At 34.6% G+C, this 18,573-nt stretch overlaps 1 protein-coding gene across 5 annotated transcripts; it reads left to right on the top strand.

Annotated features, from left to right (window-relative positions):
• Nucleotides 1-3,531: 3,531 nt before the first annotated feature.
• LOC127871116 (fibropellin-1-like) lies at nt 3,532-16,898 on the top strand. Of its 5 annotated transcripts, none has more exons than XM_052413830.1 (8): nt 7,384-7,567; nt 8,568-8,660; nt 8,866-9,024; nt 13,193-13,287; nt 13,495-13,617; nt 14,551-15,359; nt 15,607-15,715; nt 16,565-16,898. In XM_052413830.1, exons 2-8 carry the CDS (start codon nt 8,583-8,585, stop codon nt 16,677-16,679), a joined length of 1,488 nt encoding a protein of 495 aa, XP_052269790.1. In that variant the 5' UTR covers nt 7,384-7,567; nt 8,568-8,582; the 3' UTR covers nt 16,680-16,898. The 5 variants fall into 5 exon arrangements, with proteins under 5 accessions (XP_052269791.1, XP_052269790.1, XP_052269789.1 ...); XM_052413829.1 differs by having other exon boundaries at nt 7,384-7,571; XM_052413827.1 differs by having other exon boundaries at nt 7,384-7,576.
• The last annotated feature ends 1,675 nt before the right edge of the window (nt 16,899-18,573 follow it).

Here is an 18,573-nt window from a genome sequence, read left to right as displayed (position 1 = left end):
GTGCCAATTAAGTGGACCCTGATGAACAACACGAAATAGAACTGGGCGATGATTAATGCAGATGCTTAGGATAAATCAAGTATTCTGAGAAAGGTTATAAAATGTATTGATCCGTTAGATCCAAGCAAGTATCCACCCAGTCTAGTGAACATTGTGCAAAGAACAATAGCACCAACGTCTGCTAATGGTGACCAAGCAAAAGGTATTTGTAAAACCCAAATGATGGATTTTGAAACCTAATGGCTGCAAACATTGTATGGGTCAATATATAAAACAGTTGAAACCAAGGTTGTGTCTTGAAAGCACATTCGGTGTGCAGACACCAAAATGTTTGACATCAATCTGATTAATTCAAGCGTGATTGGCTTACAAGCTAATTCTAGAAAAAATGATAATAACTATATTCCAAACCATGTGTTGGCTCCAGTACCTACTGCTACGTTAACTGAAAAGTGAACTCAGAATAGTCAAAAAACCAAATAGGTGCTGAAGAATCAATTAAAGTGTGTGAGCGGAATATTGCAGCCAGATCACATGTTCAGATGAATCTGATGACATTTGTGTCAGTCATTGGCCCTTAGACGGAACGATACATCACTATACTGACAACTTGTATTACTATATTGACAACTTTAAGTCTTATATAAGAATCATCTGAATAAATGCGATGTCTACGTAATGTTTGGCCTATGCATAGGGTTCAGCACCAAAAAAATTGCGAGGTCAGGTAGACAGTCCAATGACTCAAGGGTGTAGATTTAACGGGTTACATGTCTGTACAACCACAGAATATTATATAAGGTGTCACTGAGAACAAACAACAGCTGATTGGATGCAATAAAGTGACAGAATAGATTTTTGTACCGGTGAGGGAACATTTATTCAGCTGCTCAACGCAAGCAACTCCATTAGACTGTTAGGCGATATGACAGCTTGTATGAACGAAAATGTGAAGGGGTATGTTTCTCTGAATGCTATGGAAATACTGCTACACAGAAAACGTGTATTACAGGACTGAACGTTTAGGCATCCAGGATATGGAAGTCGGGTAAGGCTATGTCATCGCTAGCAAGCTTGCCGCCAACCACGGAAGCATCCTATGCAAATCTGAAACGTGTTCACATACATTCGGGTTTATGGAATCGCGCATAAAATGCAGCCCCGCCCACCCGCTCTGAATTCATGTGATTTACACCCTTTTACCCTTTAAAGTAGCATCTAATGTTTATTAAGCTCCACTGATGTGATTAAACTAATAAAATGTGGGTGTAAAAGCGATATCCAATGTTCAGCACTTGGGTGCTCATGTATAAAGCGCGACTATCATGTACTATCTTTTGCGTCTGTCAAAAGCTTCAAGTTGACATAATGCGATTTAACAAGGATGATACAAACTGTGTCCATGAGAAAGGAAAGATGTAGAATAATGGTATTTTGCGCTATGTAATTATTTGGTACGAAAGACAAACATGGAAACTAAACTCATATTTACATAAGAAAATGACTCTATACTAGACAACAACACCCAACATGAGCTTAACTAGCATACATCCTGAATGCCATCTTGAATTTCTCGTAATCCCCAAAGACAACAGCCCGGCATCATTCGGATTCTTTATCAGTGGCATGTCCCCTAACAAAACACACAATCACATTTACCATACATCCCGATCACGGGTTTGGTAAAATACGGCCACTTTTCTGCCGGACTATAGCTTACGTGCCCTTTTCACTCGATTATGACTTCAGCGAGTGTGTTTGAATGCATTGGATACAAAATTATATCATAGGCAAAGATGTACCATGGACCCGCCCGACAGCACACTTATCTTTCGGCTTAAAGTTCCGGGTCATAACTTTATATATATATATGGGCAAAATCGTAAGAAAACGTGTTTTTATTGAGGATTTCACTGCAAATCCGGTTGAAAACGGTTGAAAACAAACAATATAGCAATTCTTATTTTGGGGTCGAGTACGGTAAAGTACGAAAACGAACTAATTAATATTCATGATTCGACACGTTAATTCAAACCTAAACAAAAAAAATGCGAATACGGGCACATTTAGTAGAGAAGGTAAGAACAAATGCAAATACATCTGTTACAGACGGAAACTGGGTTGCAACGAAACGTTTTTGCTAAATCTATGTTTTTATCTTCCATATGCTAATAATGTTTAGCAAAAGCTAAATATAAATATGATTTGCATAACTCTCGACGCTGCAATTATTTTCGCCTATTGCATGTATTTATATTTATGATCATTTATATATTATATTATCGATTCAAAACCAATTTTGACAAGGTTTTCGATGTCAACCTCGATAAAAATATATTTCAAAGAATTTATGTTACGTTTAAATCTCGCTTTACGATTTAAATGCAAATCAAAGATCTATTCCGCGAACTGGGACTTTAAACCTAACAATAAATCAACCAGTTTAGTTGTTTAAAATGCGGTCTGGATTTGAAGAAGACTCACAAATGGAAGAAATTCACAGTCTATTGATGGATCGTTTCTTTCATTGCAGCACCGAATCAAATACTGCAAATGTAACACTTATGTAGCATGAAGCGTAATGAACGAACGATATAACACATTATATATTATATATATGTTCTTGCCGAGGTCGAAACGTTTTATTTACAATTACAACCAGAATAATAAAATTCAGAATCAATTTACTATGTGGAATTTTTATCTGAAGTTATTGCTTATGTTTTTTGCTAAGTTACAATTAACGATCGTTGTACTTTTGCCATGTGTATTTTGGCAAAGATCTTATCCATATAATTTATTCTAACACGACAGGTGCCAAATTTCATATAAACAAAGAAGAACTTCCGGCCGTGGGTTTATCGACAACAAACTATGGGTGTATTTATGAGAGAACTTCAAATAAAATAGTACACAAGACAAATAGCATATATTTTATAAATCTTTAGTAACAACCGTATTAAAATCGAAATAATTCGTGTAAGTTATAGTTTGTTGTCGCACTCGTGATTTAATCCCTGCGCACCTAAACTTCCGGTCGTGGGTTATTCGAAAACAAACTATAACGTACACGAATTATTTTTTAAATATCCGTTATTTCATATTTTTAAAAGTGATTTTGTAATAATCGGTACTGCAGAAAAAGCCCATGGTTTCAATGTTTTAATTAAACGATTATCTATGTTTACCATGATGTTATGATACCCTTAAACTAAAACTAGAAGCCAGATAAATGCACTATTTTGTGGAGATACTTCCTTTTAAGATAACGAATGTATAATCAATTACATGATATACAATCAGGACTGACTGGCTGTTTAATCTTCTTGATTTTAAGTTTAAGTTTCGAATCTGTTTTTCTAGTTTTTTCAAACTAAGATTAAAAAAGATTTAAGACTTAATTTTAAGTTCCTTCAGTTTCAGCCAATCATCATGGATGGGCTTCTTACTTCCGCCTTTTTTTACTGTTGAACAGTAATTTACTGGACTAAGATACAGGGTAACTGTTACATCTTTAAAAAAAAACGTCCTTTGATGATATGCTTTAATACAATCCAATTTGTTTTATGTTTGTGATTTTCTGGGTGCAGTCATGTTGCGATTAAAATTTCTACTGTGTATAATTGTAACAGCTGTGATAAAAAGTTGCATAGTTGCACAAGAAGTAAGTATTTCAGTTTTTTATGAGCCAATTACTTACACTACTTTTAGCTATATTAAAAACAGCAATCCAAACACTGGTGACATACAAATAATGGTTTAAATTAATATCCTACTAATTAATGTATTATCAACATTGTTTAAAATAGTCCTTACAGTCTGGTATTTATGTGTCAGTGAATAGTATATCGGCTAGGGCTAGAACTAATTACACCAAGAATGATTTATAATGTTATTACAAGTTAATGTTATTCTTATAAATCGATATGAGTCAATTCAGGGATGGTTTTTATTTGAAGAATTAGATTAAGTTCAACCAAATCTGAACTAAATGTTCTCTGAGCTTCGGACTGACATTTACGAAAACACACCTCATGAGCGTGTTTAATGTTGCAAAAATGCTCAAATAGCATGATGGACGTGTATTGTTTACCGCGAAGCGTTGACACGAAATAAAATAATGGCCCAAATGAAATATTGTGAAGGTTAGTGCTATATGTTGTGAAATTTAGTATATGACAAGGGAACAAATGTCTGCACAAGTATTGAATCTCAATTCAATCTTTAACATATTCCATCAGGTTAAAATCAGATGAGCAGAGAACATTTAATTTGTATTCTTAAACTGCAACCTGTCTGTAAGGTGTTACAAGTAAATGATCAAAATTTGAAGCTTTAACTATATTGTTTTGAATTTGGTCGTTCATTCCGATATTGATGATTTGTTTTTCTTCTTTCTATATTTGTCGTTATGACAAAATTGTTTTCATTTTAAACTTGATCATCAGCACAACCATTTAGTTGGACATTCATAACTGTAAATACTGATAAAAATAGAAACTTTAAAAGTTGTACTCATAGAGGTCATCAAATACTGACACATGCATTAATGCTGTTATTACGAAATGGATTGTCATCTTTTACATGCCATTGTGGGATTTTTGCACATATATAAGCAACATAAGTTTGATGATACCTTTTTCAGTGCACAGTCTGTGGGTTGTAAACTTATAAATTGTTAAACATGATTAATTGTTACACAAGCATCTTTAAATGAACGTAGAATACTTTCAGGGGAATACATGCACTTACATTTTTTACGAAATGTATATATTATAATTGAAGAAAATTTCAACAAGAAATGATTAGTTGAGACGTGTTTAGATTTTGGCACCGAGTAAATATTCAAAGCATTAGCGTCTCAAAGCTTTTTAATGGCAGTCAAAACTGCTCATATTGATTAAATAGATTCATTTTACATGACATTTCCTTCCCACAAACAACGTGTACAATATGTTTAAGAAAGATATCTTAAAAAGTCACACAAAAAACCTACCTTAACAAAAAAACGAAAGTGTATCCTAAAATAATGACGGTTAATCTGTTTCCTAATGTATTCATTGTTTAATAAGCTAAGCTGATGTTAATTTATAAATTAATTTACAAACTTAAAAGAAAAAATGTACAATTATCGTTCGACTTTAATGCTTATATCAGTTAAAATTATATTTCAAATTAAACTATTGTTAATTGCAAACAATTGCTTGACAAGGTAAGCGAAACGGTTGTCACAACTAAACGTCGTTTTACTCGGAAACGACGTCAGAGCAAAATGGGTCAAAGTATCGCTTCCAGCCACATACATGATATTTGCAGATTTCACTAAAAGGTCGTACTGTGAAGTCGTAAGGGTTAAGATAAAATTAAGATAAAATATGTTTTCAAGAGAGGATATAGTGGAGAAACGAATATAAATGTTGGGTTCTTTACAAAAGCACGTGTTTTACGTCATTAATATGACGTCATTTGATCACAAACATGTTGATCACAACTGAAGTGAGAAAATAGTTTTAGTTTATGGATTCTTGTCGCTTTATCGCTATATTATATCAGCTGATTGTATTGTATTATTGTTTTCGATTGTTGAATATAATATAAAGAAGTGAAACTCCAGCTGCTGGAGCAGTATTGAATTCTCATTATACACAATTAGTTGGTCCTTTATTTAAGGCAAGGCAAGTGACCAATTGCCAAAACAGCACAAAACAGCACAAACAGCACTATACAAAACAACATACAAAACACATAAATGAATAAAGCTGGGGTCACCGCCTTGGAACGGTCAATGCAAAGCATTGGGGGTTTAAACCGGTTTTAGAGCGCTCAACCTCACACTTGGCCCAGCAATATTCATGATACATTTAAGTGTAAATAAAATTTACCCTCATAGCATTGTAACTCAAATTAAACAAGAATAAAAGGGAATTAAAACGCATTCAATTTAATTACCAGTTAATTACTCAATGGCATTAAAAAAGGCCAGAGCAACAGAGCTACAACATTTGAGAAACGATGAAATAAAACTACGAACAAGTGTCAAGTACATTCCTTCTTTAAAGAAAAAGATTTAGGAATATAGCATCATAAAGTTAATAATTCAGATCATCATCGCGCAAATACAGGAAGAAGCCGCAATAATGGGTGTAAAAGTTCCATATTACATTGCTTGGTTTTTTATGTGACTGCAAAAAAATAAATCAAACAAGAAACGCCTGTCAGAGAGAAAATAAAATGAAAATTGAAATTGTATGATTAGCTAAAAGCGCTATTGTGAAGAAATAATTTTAAAATAGTCACAATAAAGTAAGGCATCCAGCCAGATTAAAATTATGCAACCTCATAATTTCATGAAGCAATTTTGTGAATTTTACAGGTTATTCACTGTTAATCTCAACTCCTTAAAGGCGTATAATGTTAATAATGTACCGATTATGCGTTACGTACATGCATAGAAAAACTAAGATAGTAGGTAGTAAATGAATGTAAATTTTTTTCATTTTTGCTTCTTATCTTTAATTTAATTATTGACATCATACAAATTATTTTGATGTGACACTAAATAATACAATAAATGAAATCAACATACACCAGGTGGCTTTCATATTTCTACAGAACGACATCTAGTCGAATTTTTACACAGCAGCATTGAATTTTTAATCATCAAAATTTCAATTTACCTGAGTTCGTGAACAAACAGAATTTTTCACACGCTCTGTGTACAATACCGCACCACCTGTGTGTAACCTCCATAAGATATTGTTAAACTTATCACTTTAAAGTGACAAAATACGTTGGTATTCAGTACCGTGTTTTCAAATGCCACAAGTAAACTATATTAAGTTTTGTATCCTAATACTTAGAACCGTTGATATTCGTTTGTTTTGTGTCTTTTTCTGTGCAATGAATTGTGTTGTACAACACGCAAAAATAAAACATCGGGCATATATATTTAGATATATTTCTGTTCTATGTCTGAAAAAAAATATATATATATGTTTTCTATTTTGTTTTCGTTTTAATTTATTTATTTATTCGTTGTTGTTTGTTTTAATTTACTTATGCATGTATTTATGAATGTATTTATATATACTGAACTGATTTTCTTTTCCGATTAACACATTCCATGTACCCATATATTACACACTTTCTTCTAAGACGTAAACCCTTTAAGATACGTGATGTATAAGTCTTTCTTTTGGCGTAAGTAGGTTAATAGCAACGCGTTCCAGATTGTATTATCATATGAAGGCAATTGAAACAAAAGATTCAAATTTAAATCAGTTGACATGTTCATTATAATCAGCAGCAGAATACTTCACTGTCTACTGTTAATATCTATTTGAACTTTTGACATAAGCAAAATGAGTTCAAAGTGATTTGTTTAATAGTTGACTTGATTGGTTCATATTTCCCTGATTGTCTTGTCGGTTGTAGTATATTAAGAAAACTAACATGAAATATAAATAATGACAAATTTTTAAAATAGTGGTAAATCGTTGAACAATTTGTTCGGATTACAGGAATCACTGTATTGATCATTGTGGAATTTACGTTTTGATGTACTATAGTAGGTATGGTGAGTAATAAATTGCATGCGTATATATAAAGTACGTGTAATTTAACTGATGCTCACGATAGCATCATTGAAAATAAAAGGAATACACAATCGTTGTCTTATGCTGTGTTCCAATTGTGCAGTCTATTTTCATTGTAACTTTAGGTACAAACAATTACATATTCACATCTGGGTAACAACGTTAGTTTTTTTTTAGTTCATCAATACTTCGAAAACGCAGTGTATATTTTCTCACAGTTATGTGCATGCTATTTTCAAAGTAACAGTCATTATTTAAAAAAATGCAACATGTATTCACGAAGGTTACATTTAATAAAAATTAATAGTTATGCATACCAAACAAACCGTATATTTTACACTATTTTCGAAATGAAACAACTCATTGTAGTTTTCTTCAGTACATATTTAGGTAAAAATATTTTTCGAATAAATTTGTATACATTTTGCTTATTGTGGCTGTTATAGTTTTGGAAAGAAACGAGATCTTGCATAAGACGCGTGATTCAAAGAGAATTGGCTTTCAAGCTCTAACCGAGTACAAACCGAGGCCCACATCTTTTAACAACAAAAAAGCCATCATCAAACACGTACCGTTTTATTTGCCTTATTGGCGTTTCGAAGGGATTGAATTTATAAACTTGCATACGAACATATTATTCTAGATAAATAAACGATTTCAAAAAGAGAATCGCAATTGTTATCTTCAGAATTAGAACGCGTTTGAATAACTAATACATTCAAATGAGTTATATGCCTGTTAAGCCTATGGTGATGAATAGGTTCTTTTATTAGTTTAAAAAATCTTTCAAAATTTGTGAATTCACACAGGTTAAGCATTGTTTGTTATTGCTTAGGTAGGAGTTATGAAAGTGTTCTAAGATTATGTATTTTGTCATGGTGAAGAGATAATACTGAATACATATTTGGGCAGCCGGTTGCATTTGTCATATTTAAGACTACTATCCTTTTATTTCATATGTAATTGTTGCAGAGTGTTGCAACAATAATGAGGTTTTCGGAAGTTATATTCTTCATAGCTGGTGCTATTGTGCTTATATGCTGCTTAACTTCTAATGGCGTAGCAGTAAGTACTGACAATTCTTTGTTTTGAGAAAAAGTATCTGATAAGTTATTAATTGAACCATTATTTATGTAACCAGTGATCATATATACCTGTCTTTTTATCAAGTTTTCAACGATATTCGTATTTGTGGTTTTCCGTTGGCTCTTACTGCTTGTCGTTATAAAGCCTTGAAATAAATGCATTATCGTAATATTTGTTCACACAGAAAGCTTTTGAAATAAACTACAATAAGTCTAACTTCACCTGTGGCAATGTGGACTGCTATGGACCTTTCACCACCTGCAACGAAACCGAAATCCATGACAAACCTTGCTGCAATGACACTACTGATGAAGATCCATGCGGATGCAAACATGGTTTCGAAGTAAGTAAAAAAAATTTTTAATAAATACAAGTTTTAGGAATTGGAAATCATCTGTATGGATTGCATCGGTGTATCAATTGCCGGGAAAAGTATTCATTTTTATGAATTGATAACCATGATTTAATAGAAAATATAACGACTAGTTTGCATAAATGCCGAATGCGCACTTTTTCTCAAAACTTCATGCACAGTCAAAATATAGAAGCATACTATGCAGTACTTATATTTTATATAAATGAACAGTATCGGTCAGCTTTTCAAAGGCCATAACGACCTCTAGACGCTGGCTATAATTGAAATTTCCGTTTCGATTTCATTTTCGTCGAACGGCATATCGTTCTCATTTGCGCTAATCTACAGCGTCTTTTGTTAATGAGAAATGAAAATATTGACTTCATTTTGCGATTTGTTTATAAAACAGTAGTACGGTCTTGAATAATTTCGCCTAAATTTGCATACGAAGCGGGAAACTGACAACAGGTAACGTCATCGAATTTCGTGATTCGTCGAGTTTTGTTAAGCAATCTTATCTTCTGGAACCCTCATAACATGATCGGAAATCAAAACAATTCCGGCATCCATATTTTAAAACTGTTACGCTGAACGTTAATTTAATGATCCCAATATCATTTGATATATTCCGACTAGTATTTTGTACATGGTCGTGGATTTGTTAATAGTAAATGATTCCTGCATACGTAACATTTAGTTCGCGCAAATATATTATATAATATTGATCACACAATATAAGGATCAGTCACAATCAGAATCGAAGTTGAGGAAGTGAGATTAATACACCTAAAGCAATAACTTGACCAAGACGAGCAACAATACAGCACCCGATTGTTAATAGACAAAATGTTGTTGTGTTTTTTTCAACTTTGATATTACATGTATATGTTGCGTTGTTTGATACGATCCATTTTTTTATGATAGCAAATCGTTTTCGTTTTATAACTTTAATTTTAGAAAAATTGTTTTAATTTGTCTCCAATAAGAAAAAGAGGAAAACTAAAATTCCAGTGAATATTTCATTAGATATTGTAAAATCATTATGATTGGTCAACAATAAGCATTACTTTTGGTTTAAAATGTCAAGCAATCCATCCGCAACCATTCAGAATGTTCTGTTATCGATAACTAACAATAAAAATGTATCGCGATAGCTTGAAGAAGGTGGGGTACTTTTCTGCAATTTCCGGGCAGATATTGGACTCTATCGACTCATAGCTTGAATCATATTCCTGCCGACACTAAACATAAAATTCGATTTAAAAAGTATATATAGAATACATATTCAGATTGTTGGTCTCCATTTACTTTTACAGTTCGAACTATTAACTAGTTGTGTATTTTGCTCAGTTAAGTTATAATTATTGTGTGTAAGTTATTGTGTGCTCTTGTCTGAAGAATTTAGCGTTTCAGCTTATGTCACTCGAACGCTCGGTGAGGTACCTAAGTTCAATTTCGAACGTTTTTGGCCTGGGGCGTAGCCCTAAGGCCATAGCAATGATACAAATTTCTGAGACAGTCAGAATTGGCTGGCTGCCAAAACCCACGAATGAATGAATTCCCAAAAGTCCGATTTACAACTTTGCGGTAATTCATGCGCAAATCAAAGAAGTTCTTCGCAGATCTCAATAACTTACCTTGTAAATACAGAACATCACTATATAACATGACAGTGTCATAAAACGTGTAAAAAAATATTGAAGCAAAATTGCTAAGCATTGGCTACGACATAGTTTTTATTATTGTTTGCATATTCATGCGAGAATAAGTTCCTCACTTGACGGTCTAGGCCAAAAAGATAAGATTGTCTACGGAGACAGTAAGAAGAATTTTTTTCTGATTTTTTAAAGACATTACATTTGGTATTTAAAAACATATTTTAAGATATTGTTAGTTTATTTTGCGTTAACTTGAATGCCTCATTCAAGAAAAAAGAAAATGAAAAAACAACAACAAATATTCATGATCATTCTCGGAAATATACGAAATTACCGGATATGATATTTCACTTCGCGGATTGAGCGCGCAAATCGAGCGCGAAACGTTCTACGTGAGACAACGTACACAATCTGTACACCGTTCTTTATGTGGGTAAAGGTCCAGTCTCACTATGTTGCCGTCGGAGCCCCTTTGCGTGATCCGGGATCTACCGGGATGAACCGGGGCTGTACCGGAATGAACCGGGGCTCCATCGGGGACGACCGGGTTGAACCGGGGAAAACCGGGGCTCCACCGGGGATCCACCGGGAAAGTATTAAAATGTTTAATACCTCCGGGATGAACGGAGAGTCACCGGGAAGGACCGGCAACAACCGGCGCGGCACCGGGAACAACCGCGACGGCACCGGGAACAACCGGGGCGGCACCGTAGCTCCACAGACCCCAGCAGAGCTACGGCAACGCCCCGGTGAATGCCGTTAGAGTCCCAGTATAGCTACGGTATTTAAGAAAACAGGCGCTCTGCCGGAACGCCATCGGCATTCACCGGGGCTCCGCCGGGGCATTACCGGCGACGACCGGGGTAAAACCGGGGCGTTGCCGTAGCTCTGCCGGGGTCTGATGCCGGTTTAGACACGGTGAGTGCCGGCGGTGTAACGGTATACCGGGGCTCAACCGGGGCACTACCGGCGACAACCGGGGCTATGCTGGGACGCTGCCGGCTTTCACCGGGGCATTACCGGCGACACGGGCTCTGTCGGGGCTTCACCGGGTTGACCGGAACTCTGCCGGGCTGTTGACCGGCTTAAACCGGGGCGGCACCGGGAAATAGTGTGACTGCGTTGAAAAAATTCTACGAATCATCCCGGTCCTCGCCCGTCGACCGGCGTTAGCAAACCGGGATGGACCGGGGCTCTACCGGCAAAAGTGAGACTTGGACTTAAGTGGATTTTCTTTTGTATACACATTACAAAGGAAGTATGAGTGTTTTCCTGATCTGTTAATTATGTAATAGAATGCTATTTTAGGCTATTGAACGTGATTTATTTGACGCCAACAATAACAGTTTTTGCGGCGATGTTGTTGTCGTTGTATATCTTCACCGCCTATGTAGACGAACCTCTACCAGATCTGTAGAGTTGACCAAAAGGTTATCGTTCCCACAACCAGTATCGTGTTTTCCTCCACCGTCTATGTACACTGTAGTATATACACAACTATTGTCTTGTCTTACAGTCTCTGAGCTTCTGCACTTAACCGCTAGGGTCAATCCGTATAAATTCGGACACAGGAAGAAATTCGGACAAAACATCGTAAATGCATTTTACGTAACATTAAACCTAGCCCCAGGCCTTCAGCGCCTACAGCGCTTTGATTAATGTAGGGCGGATGTTCGGAATAACAAAAAGACCGCACGCGTGTTGTTTTTGTTATTTTGTACGCCAAAAAACTCTAACAGGGTAACAGTGAATATATCTAATAGTTCGCCGACAAACATCTAGACAAAGACAATATTGTCCGTGTTTAGATCATATACTAGTGCGCGTTATTTTTGTAGCGTTAATTAATAAATCTAAAAAAATAATAACAGTTCTATTTGGAAAGAAAGAGATATGATAAGCATAATGCCATTTTTTTATTATTTATCTACAATGGCGTCGGACATATTTTAATTCCAGCAGAATTATTTAACAATTATCAAATCGTCTATAAACATATGTCTTGCAGGCAATTTATGGCAACATTTATTTATTTAAAGCAAACGTTAGGACTTTCTTAGTATCATTTTATCAACTTTAGTCATTACACAGAATGTTTATTTTAGTCTTGTTAGAAGTAGTTTTCAATAACCAGCATCCTTGTCGAATTGTACGCGTAGAACTTTGATGTTCAAAGCATATGGAAAAAAACAAATTCACAAATCAACATAACGTTTATTCTACCCAAACAAAGAAATAGTAAAAGATTGAAAAGGTTCTTCATAAAACACGCATTGTGCATGAGTACAACCATTGTTTATGTTGCAGGACGTACATCTACCGATATAACTGTTTATTTCCGGTATATGTGAAAGGAATTGTTTTTATAAGCTGATAATTATTCATAAACTGACCCACCACACCGTCTGACCCTCTACTTTAGCCAGCATTATTATTGAAACAAGCATTTCCAAGGTACCGGCCGCGGTAAACTGTTAATTTCTGCTTCGTATCTACAGGGGGATGGATGCCTATTGGATCAAGACGAATGTGGCCCTGGCCATCGACCTTGCGGCACAACTGGATTATGTCACAATACCTTAGGGAGTTTTAGGTAATAACAGTTTTGGTTAAATTGCTTTTTTACAATTACAATTACTTCAATACATCTAGCATGTCTAGTTGTTTACAGATATTACCATAAATAATAAATATAGATATTTAACTGGATTTGAAAAAGCAAGATATACGGATATGTAGCAAACTACCGAGCGTATCTATCAATCATATACGATCATTGTTTCTAAACATTTTGAAATAGGTGTCAGTGTCTAAGAGGATGGACGGGAGAGCATTGCAATGTTGAGACAGGGGATCCTAAAGAGTGTATTCTAGGATTCAAAGGTCCACAATGCCATGACGATATTGACGAATGTAAAAATCCGTACGTAAAATTGCGTTTGATATATATATATCAATGGAATAATTAGCTTATAGTCATCGTTAGTGGGAAATGCATGCACTTTTACTATATGTAAAATATATATATAGGTAACTTGAAACACACACACTGCTATTGTTAAATGTTACCTTGTCAATACTTATTTATGTTCTCTCTTTTATATGATCAAACACCTACACTTAAAGGGGCCGTCAACTAGATTTACCAAAAAAGAAAAGTTTTAAAATACCATATATTTTACAATTGTTAGTTTATATTGATTAAAATATCACGACTGTTATATAAAATTACTTAAAAAAAGTTCATTTTTTCAGTATTATATTCGGTAATCAAATTGCGCGATGTTAAATCGAAATTACATCGCGAAATAGGTGGCATAACGATATACACACTGTAAATAACGCAAGTAGATTGATCATTTTATATATAAAATATATATAATTCACTACGCATGCACAATTTGCATTCCTGGGTTTACCACGTGACGATGATGATCAATCTACTTGCGTTGTTTATAGTTAACTGGTAGTTTACATTGTACACATACCCAGTAAAATTGTATTACCGAATATACTGAACTATGAAAAATTAGCAACTTTTTCAAGAAATGTAATATACCAGTCGTGATATTTTAATCAAAATAAACTAAATATTGTAAATAATTCGGTATTTTAGAACTTTTCTTTTTTCGTGAAATCTGGTTGACGGCCCGCCCCTAAACGTTAAAACTTGTAAGATGAAATGTATAAATGTTGAAAAGGAGTTTTATACCGCGCGTATGTAAAATCTTAATATATACTTATGGACAAGCATTGCATTGTTGTGCAAAGTTTGCAACTTATGTAATATGAATGTTTCTGTCGTTAGACTGCATGGTTATTATTAAATAAGATCTATTTGCAACAATCGTCACAGATTTGCATGTGGAACACATCATCGATGTGTAAACGGCCGCGGAAATTTCACCTGTGTTTGTGACTACGGATGGACCGGAGAAAACTGTACCACGGACATCGATGAATGCATAGCTTCATTTAATACATGCAAGAACGGGGCAACTTGCAAAAATCAAGAGGGTTCATATGAATGCACGTGTCCTCAGGAATGGACTGGAAAAAACTGTTCCACGGACATCGATGAATGCATAGCTTCATTTAATACATGCAAGAACGGTGCCACTTGCCAAAATCAAGAGGGTTCATATGAGTGCACGTGTCCTCCAGAATGGACTGGAAAAAACTGTTCGCAGCAGAACTTCTGTTATTTAACACCATGTGTAAATAATGCTACGTGTATCAATGAGCCAACTGGGAAGAATTGTACTTGTGCTGTTGGCTGGCAAGGTGAAGATTGCAATCAAGACATAGACGAATGTTCGCAGCAAACACCATGCATGCGCTTCGGCAATTGTACTAATAGCAACGGGTCATTTGAATGTCATTGTCCAATGGGATGGCAAGGAAAAGTATGTGAACTCGATGTGGACGAATGTTCGCAGAACGCATCGCTCTGTATGCAGGGATCAACGTGTTCCAATATCAAAGGCTCCTATATATGCCATTGTAGCAGGGGATTCGAAGGTCTCAATTGCGAGATTGATGAAAACGAATGTCTTTCTGCCCCATGTCTAAACAACGGGGCGTGCAACAACACTATTGGTTCCTTCAACTGCGCATGCGCTCAGAACTATACGGGGACGTACTGCGAAAAGGAGCTATCCACAAGTACTGATCTCTTCTCTGGTAGCAATAACATGGAAACTTGAAATACTATGCATGACATTTAATTAAAAAAAAATATTCTCTTGCATGAGTGTGTGTACATTAATCTTACATTATTTATCAAGAACGGGTTTCTTTGTTTAATAACAAAGGCAATATTTCGCTCTCGAACTTAAGGTTGTGATGTTGCGCTTATGTCGTTGTATTCTGTATCTCATATATATGTTTCTATTGAGCGTTGCGTTTTCAGATTCAGGTAACGGAGCCGATAACACGTCGCTAATTGTCGGTGCCGTGCTGGGAAGCGTTGGTGCTGTTGGTGCCGCGGTTTCTGGCGTATTTCTGTTCAAGAAATTTAGGTATTGATACAATTTTCAAATATTAGCTTAACGTGAGACGTATGCTACATTTTACAAAAGTTATTGACAAAGAAGAATATTAATAAATAACACCAATTCACAAAAAAGTGTTAGATATTGAACATTGAGCTTTATTTTGCATGTTCGGCCTCTATTAAAATCAGTCTTTATTTAAACCATTTCCATGATAAAAAATGTAGCTTGAATGTATTTAGACTCATGGTTTGGTCCCGTCTAAGTGGATTTCATATTCGTCAGAAAGATGACCTCATATGCTATGCTATTCGCTTTTTATTGGTTTGCCGCAATATTAGTAAGAATATCTTTCATGTGACTGTGTGAATGAATTCGGTTATAAATGGAACTTCAATTACGTGCACACACAATTAAGCGTTATGTTTATTAAATCGAATGACGATGTCGTTACGCCGTTGTTATTTGTTAACGTAATGTAATCTTATCACTTATACTTAATCACATACTTTGCCACTCCATACACGTTGGAACGAACGATAGTAGCAATGCTTATCGTATAAATAATATTGAATATTACCATGTACCAGGTTAATGAAGCCAGACACACATATTTGAACATTTGGAACAATTCAAAAATGTTAGTAGACTATATCAACTATGTAATTACGCAGATAATTTGTGTCTGTCATACCGACTTAAAATTGCCTGCTACGCAATACCTTTTTATATTTCAATTTGGTAATACTTTTGAAAATAGTATTAAATTAAATAATGTCTTAAAGTAAGTTCATTAAGTTGTTATATGATGCTAACAGTGATGAACGCTTCAAACATCTTAAGCAGGAAAATGTCATTTTCTGTTTTTAATTTCAGCCTTTGGCGGTTCAACAAAACGCACCGTGAAGTTTCGTCAGAAGGCTTGAACCAAGGACAGAAAACTGAAGAAACCACATCAATGCCGGGACAAACCAAGTTTCATGCGACGTAAAGGCGGTGGATGATACGTGTGCTGCCATGGCCGCACCTGATGACGCGTCAGTTCATTAAGCTACAGACTTTTTAAAATATAAAGAGGAAATATACAGACAGATACATTACGTTTATTTCACATGTTTTTCTTGTTAATATAACAAGACTTAGTGTGATTATTATTGTGTAAATGTGTTATTCACTAACAACAGGAAAAGAATTATATTTGTTTAATGTATATACATTTTATAATGCATCTTTATAATAATTGTTTATTTAGTATTTTGATAGTTTTGATAGTTTAACTTTTTAACTTCAGTGTCGCATATTACAATTTAAAAAGTCTGGAATTCAAACAACGATTTATTTAAAGTAGCTTATTAATTGACGTTACTATTTTTATAAACGCGTTTAGGTTTTTTTACTCATGAGTTTATCTTAATTTTCAAAAGATGACTCATTTAGAAAAACATTGCACAAAGAGAAAACCTGGTTTGTGCTGAATAAAGGCGTGATGTTCGAATTTAGCAAAGTAAACTTTTGCAAACACATAATGACACAGAATTCAGCTCGCAAAAAAACGTGTAGAAATGTCTAAGCTCAAATGAAAGGTCAAAGGTAAACTTTATTAGACAAACTGCTGTTTACTTTAGAATTAGCATAACTTTAAAAATGACATTTTAATATCATTTTGCACGGTAATAAGCATTATGAGGCAAAATATCGCTCTTAAGAAACAGGTACTAAGGCCCAAAGTCAATAAGCTAAATAACAACAACCACAACTGTATAGAAAACATTCCGTCGGAAAATATAAATAATACCACATCGGCGAGGGCCCACATGCCTGCTAGTATAGCAACGGATATGCAAGAAGAACTAAACGTTTCATCATCTCGACATACAGTCGGGATGACAACAAGTATCACAACAAGTTTTATTATTAGTTCATCCCAAAGTACGGACCCTGCTTTTGTTGATTCAGCTTTCCTATTTTAACTAAACGAGGAGCTAAATAAAACGAATACTATATAATGACCAATCTCCACGCAGAGTTGTCGTTCCTTGCTCTCACATACAACTCTGCGAAATGCTCAGCTTTCCATTTTGTCTATAAAACAGGTAAAACCGAACAAACGCATTCAATGTATATTTGATTGGATATTTAAGATCGCATGCATTAAATAAAGAAATATGACTTTTAAATGTACGATAAATCGTGTAAAAACTTGCGAGTTTTAATGCGACTCTTTGGAACTAATTTATTGCCCATTTACGCAGATGGAAAATGTTAAGGTAAATATCCTGGTTGTGCAAACATCTTTTGTTGCTTTATTTGTGTCGTCAAAACTCATAATTTTTTTAAACAAAATCCAACAACCTTTAAAAAAAATCATTGATTTGTGTGTTTGAATCATATACTTCGGTTGAATTAAAAAATGTTGTTCTTAACTTCGAAAACATGACTTTATATTATCTGACATTCATTTATCTGATCTTGTTTAAAATAATTATGCTCTATGTCTAACTTTATCTTTCATTGCAATCGTTCGGTAAACGACCCACAATAGTTCTCTTCGATCACACTTTTTCCGTTGTTGCTATAACAAATGTAATGTTTTAATTTAAGCAGTATTTATAAATCATTTACACATTTAGGAATGTCGAAGAGACTTGTGTTAAAATTGTTTAATCATTAAAAGTAATACGTATATCGAATTAAAAGTTTAAAAACGTAATCGTTATTTAGATCCGGAATATTTGTTTATTCACATCAAGAACATTTTGTTTAAACGTAATTCAGATTGTTTGTAATCTTAAAACTGTCTTCCAACGGCTGGTGAATCCCAGATGTCTTTGAGTTTTTTTTATAAACTGCTATTAGAGATATTGTTTAAAGCTTTATATGACGCA

The sequence above is a fragment of the Dreissena polymorpha genome, chromosome 3, assembly GCF_020536995.1.
Source record: "Dreissena polymorpha isolate Duluth1 chromosome 3, UMN_Dpol_1.0, whole genome shotgun sequence".
Taxonomy (NCBI): domain Eukaryota; kingdom Metazoa; phylum Mollusca; class Bivalvia; order Myida; family Dreissenidae; genus Dreissena; species Dreissena polymorpha.
Note: the sequence above shows the minus strand (reverse complement) of the source record. Positions and strands in the feature narration are given on the sequence as shown.

Coding starts and splice junctions, on each gene's coding strand:
- LOC127871116 (XM_052413827.1), top strand. Junction 13,618..14,550: donor ATTGACGAATGTAAAAATCC/GTACGTAAAATT, acceptor CAATCGTCACAG/ATTTGCATGTGGAACACATC. Junction 15,716..16,564: donor TTTCTGTTCAAGAAATTTAG/GTATTGATACAA, acceptor TTTTAATTTCAG/CCTTTGGCGGTTCAACAAAA.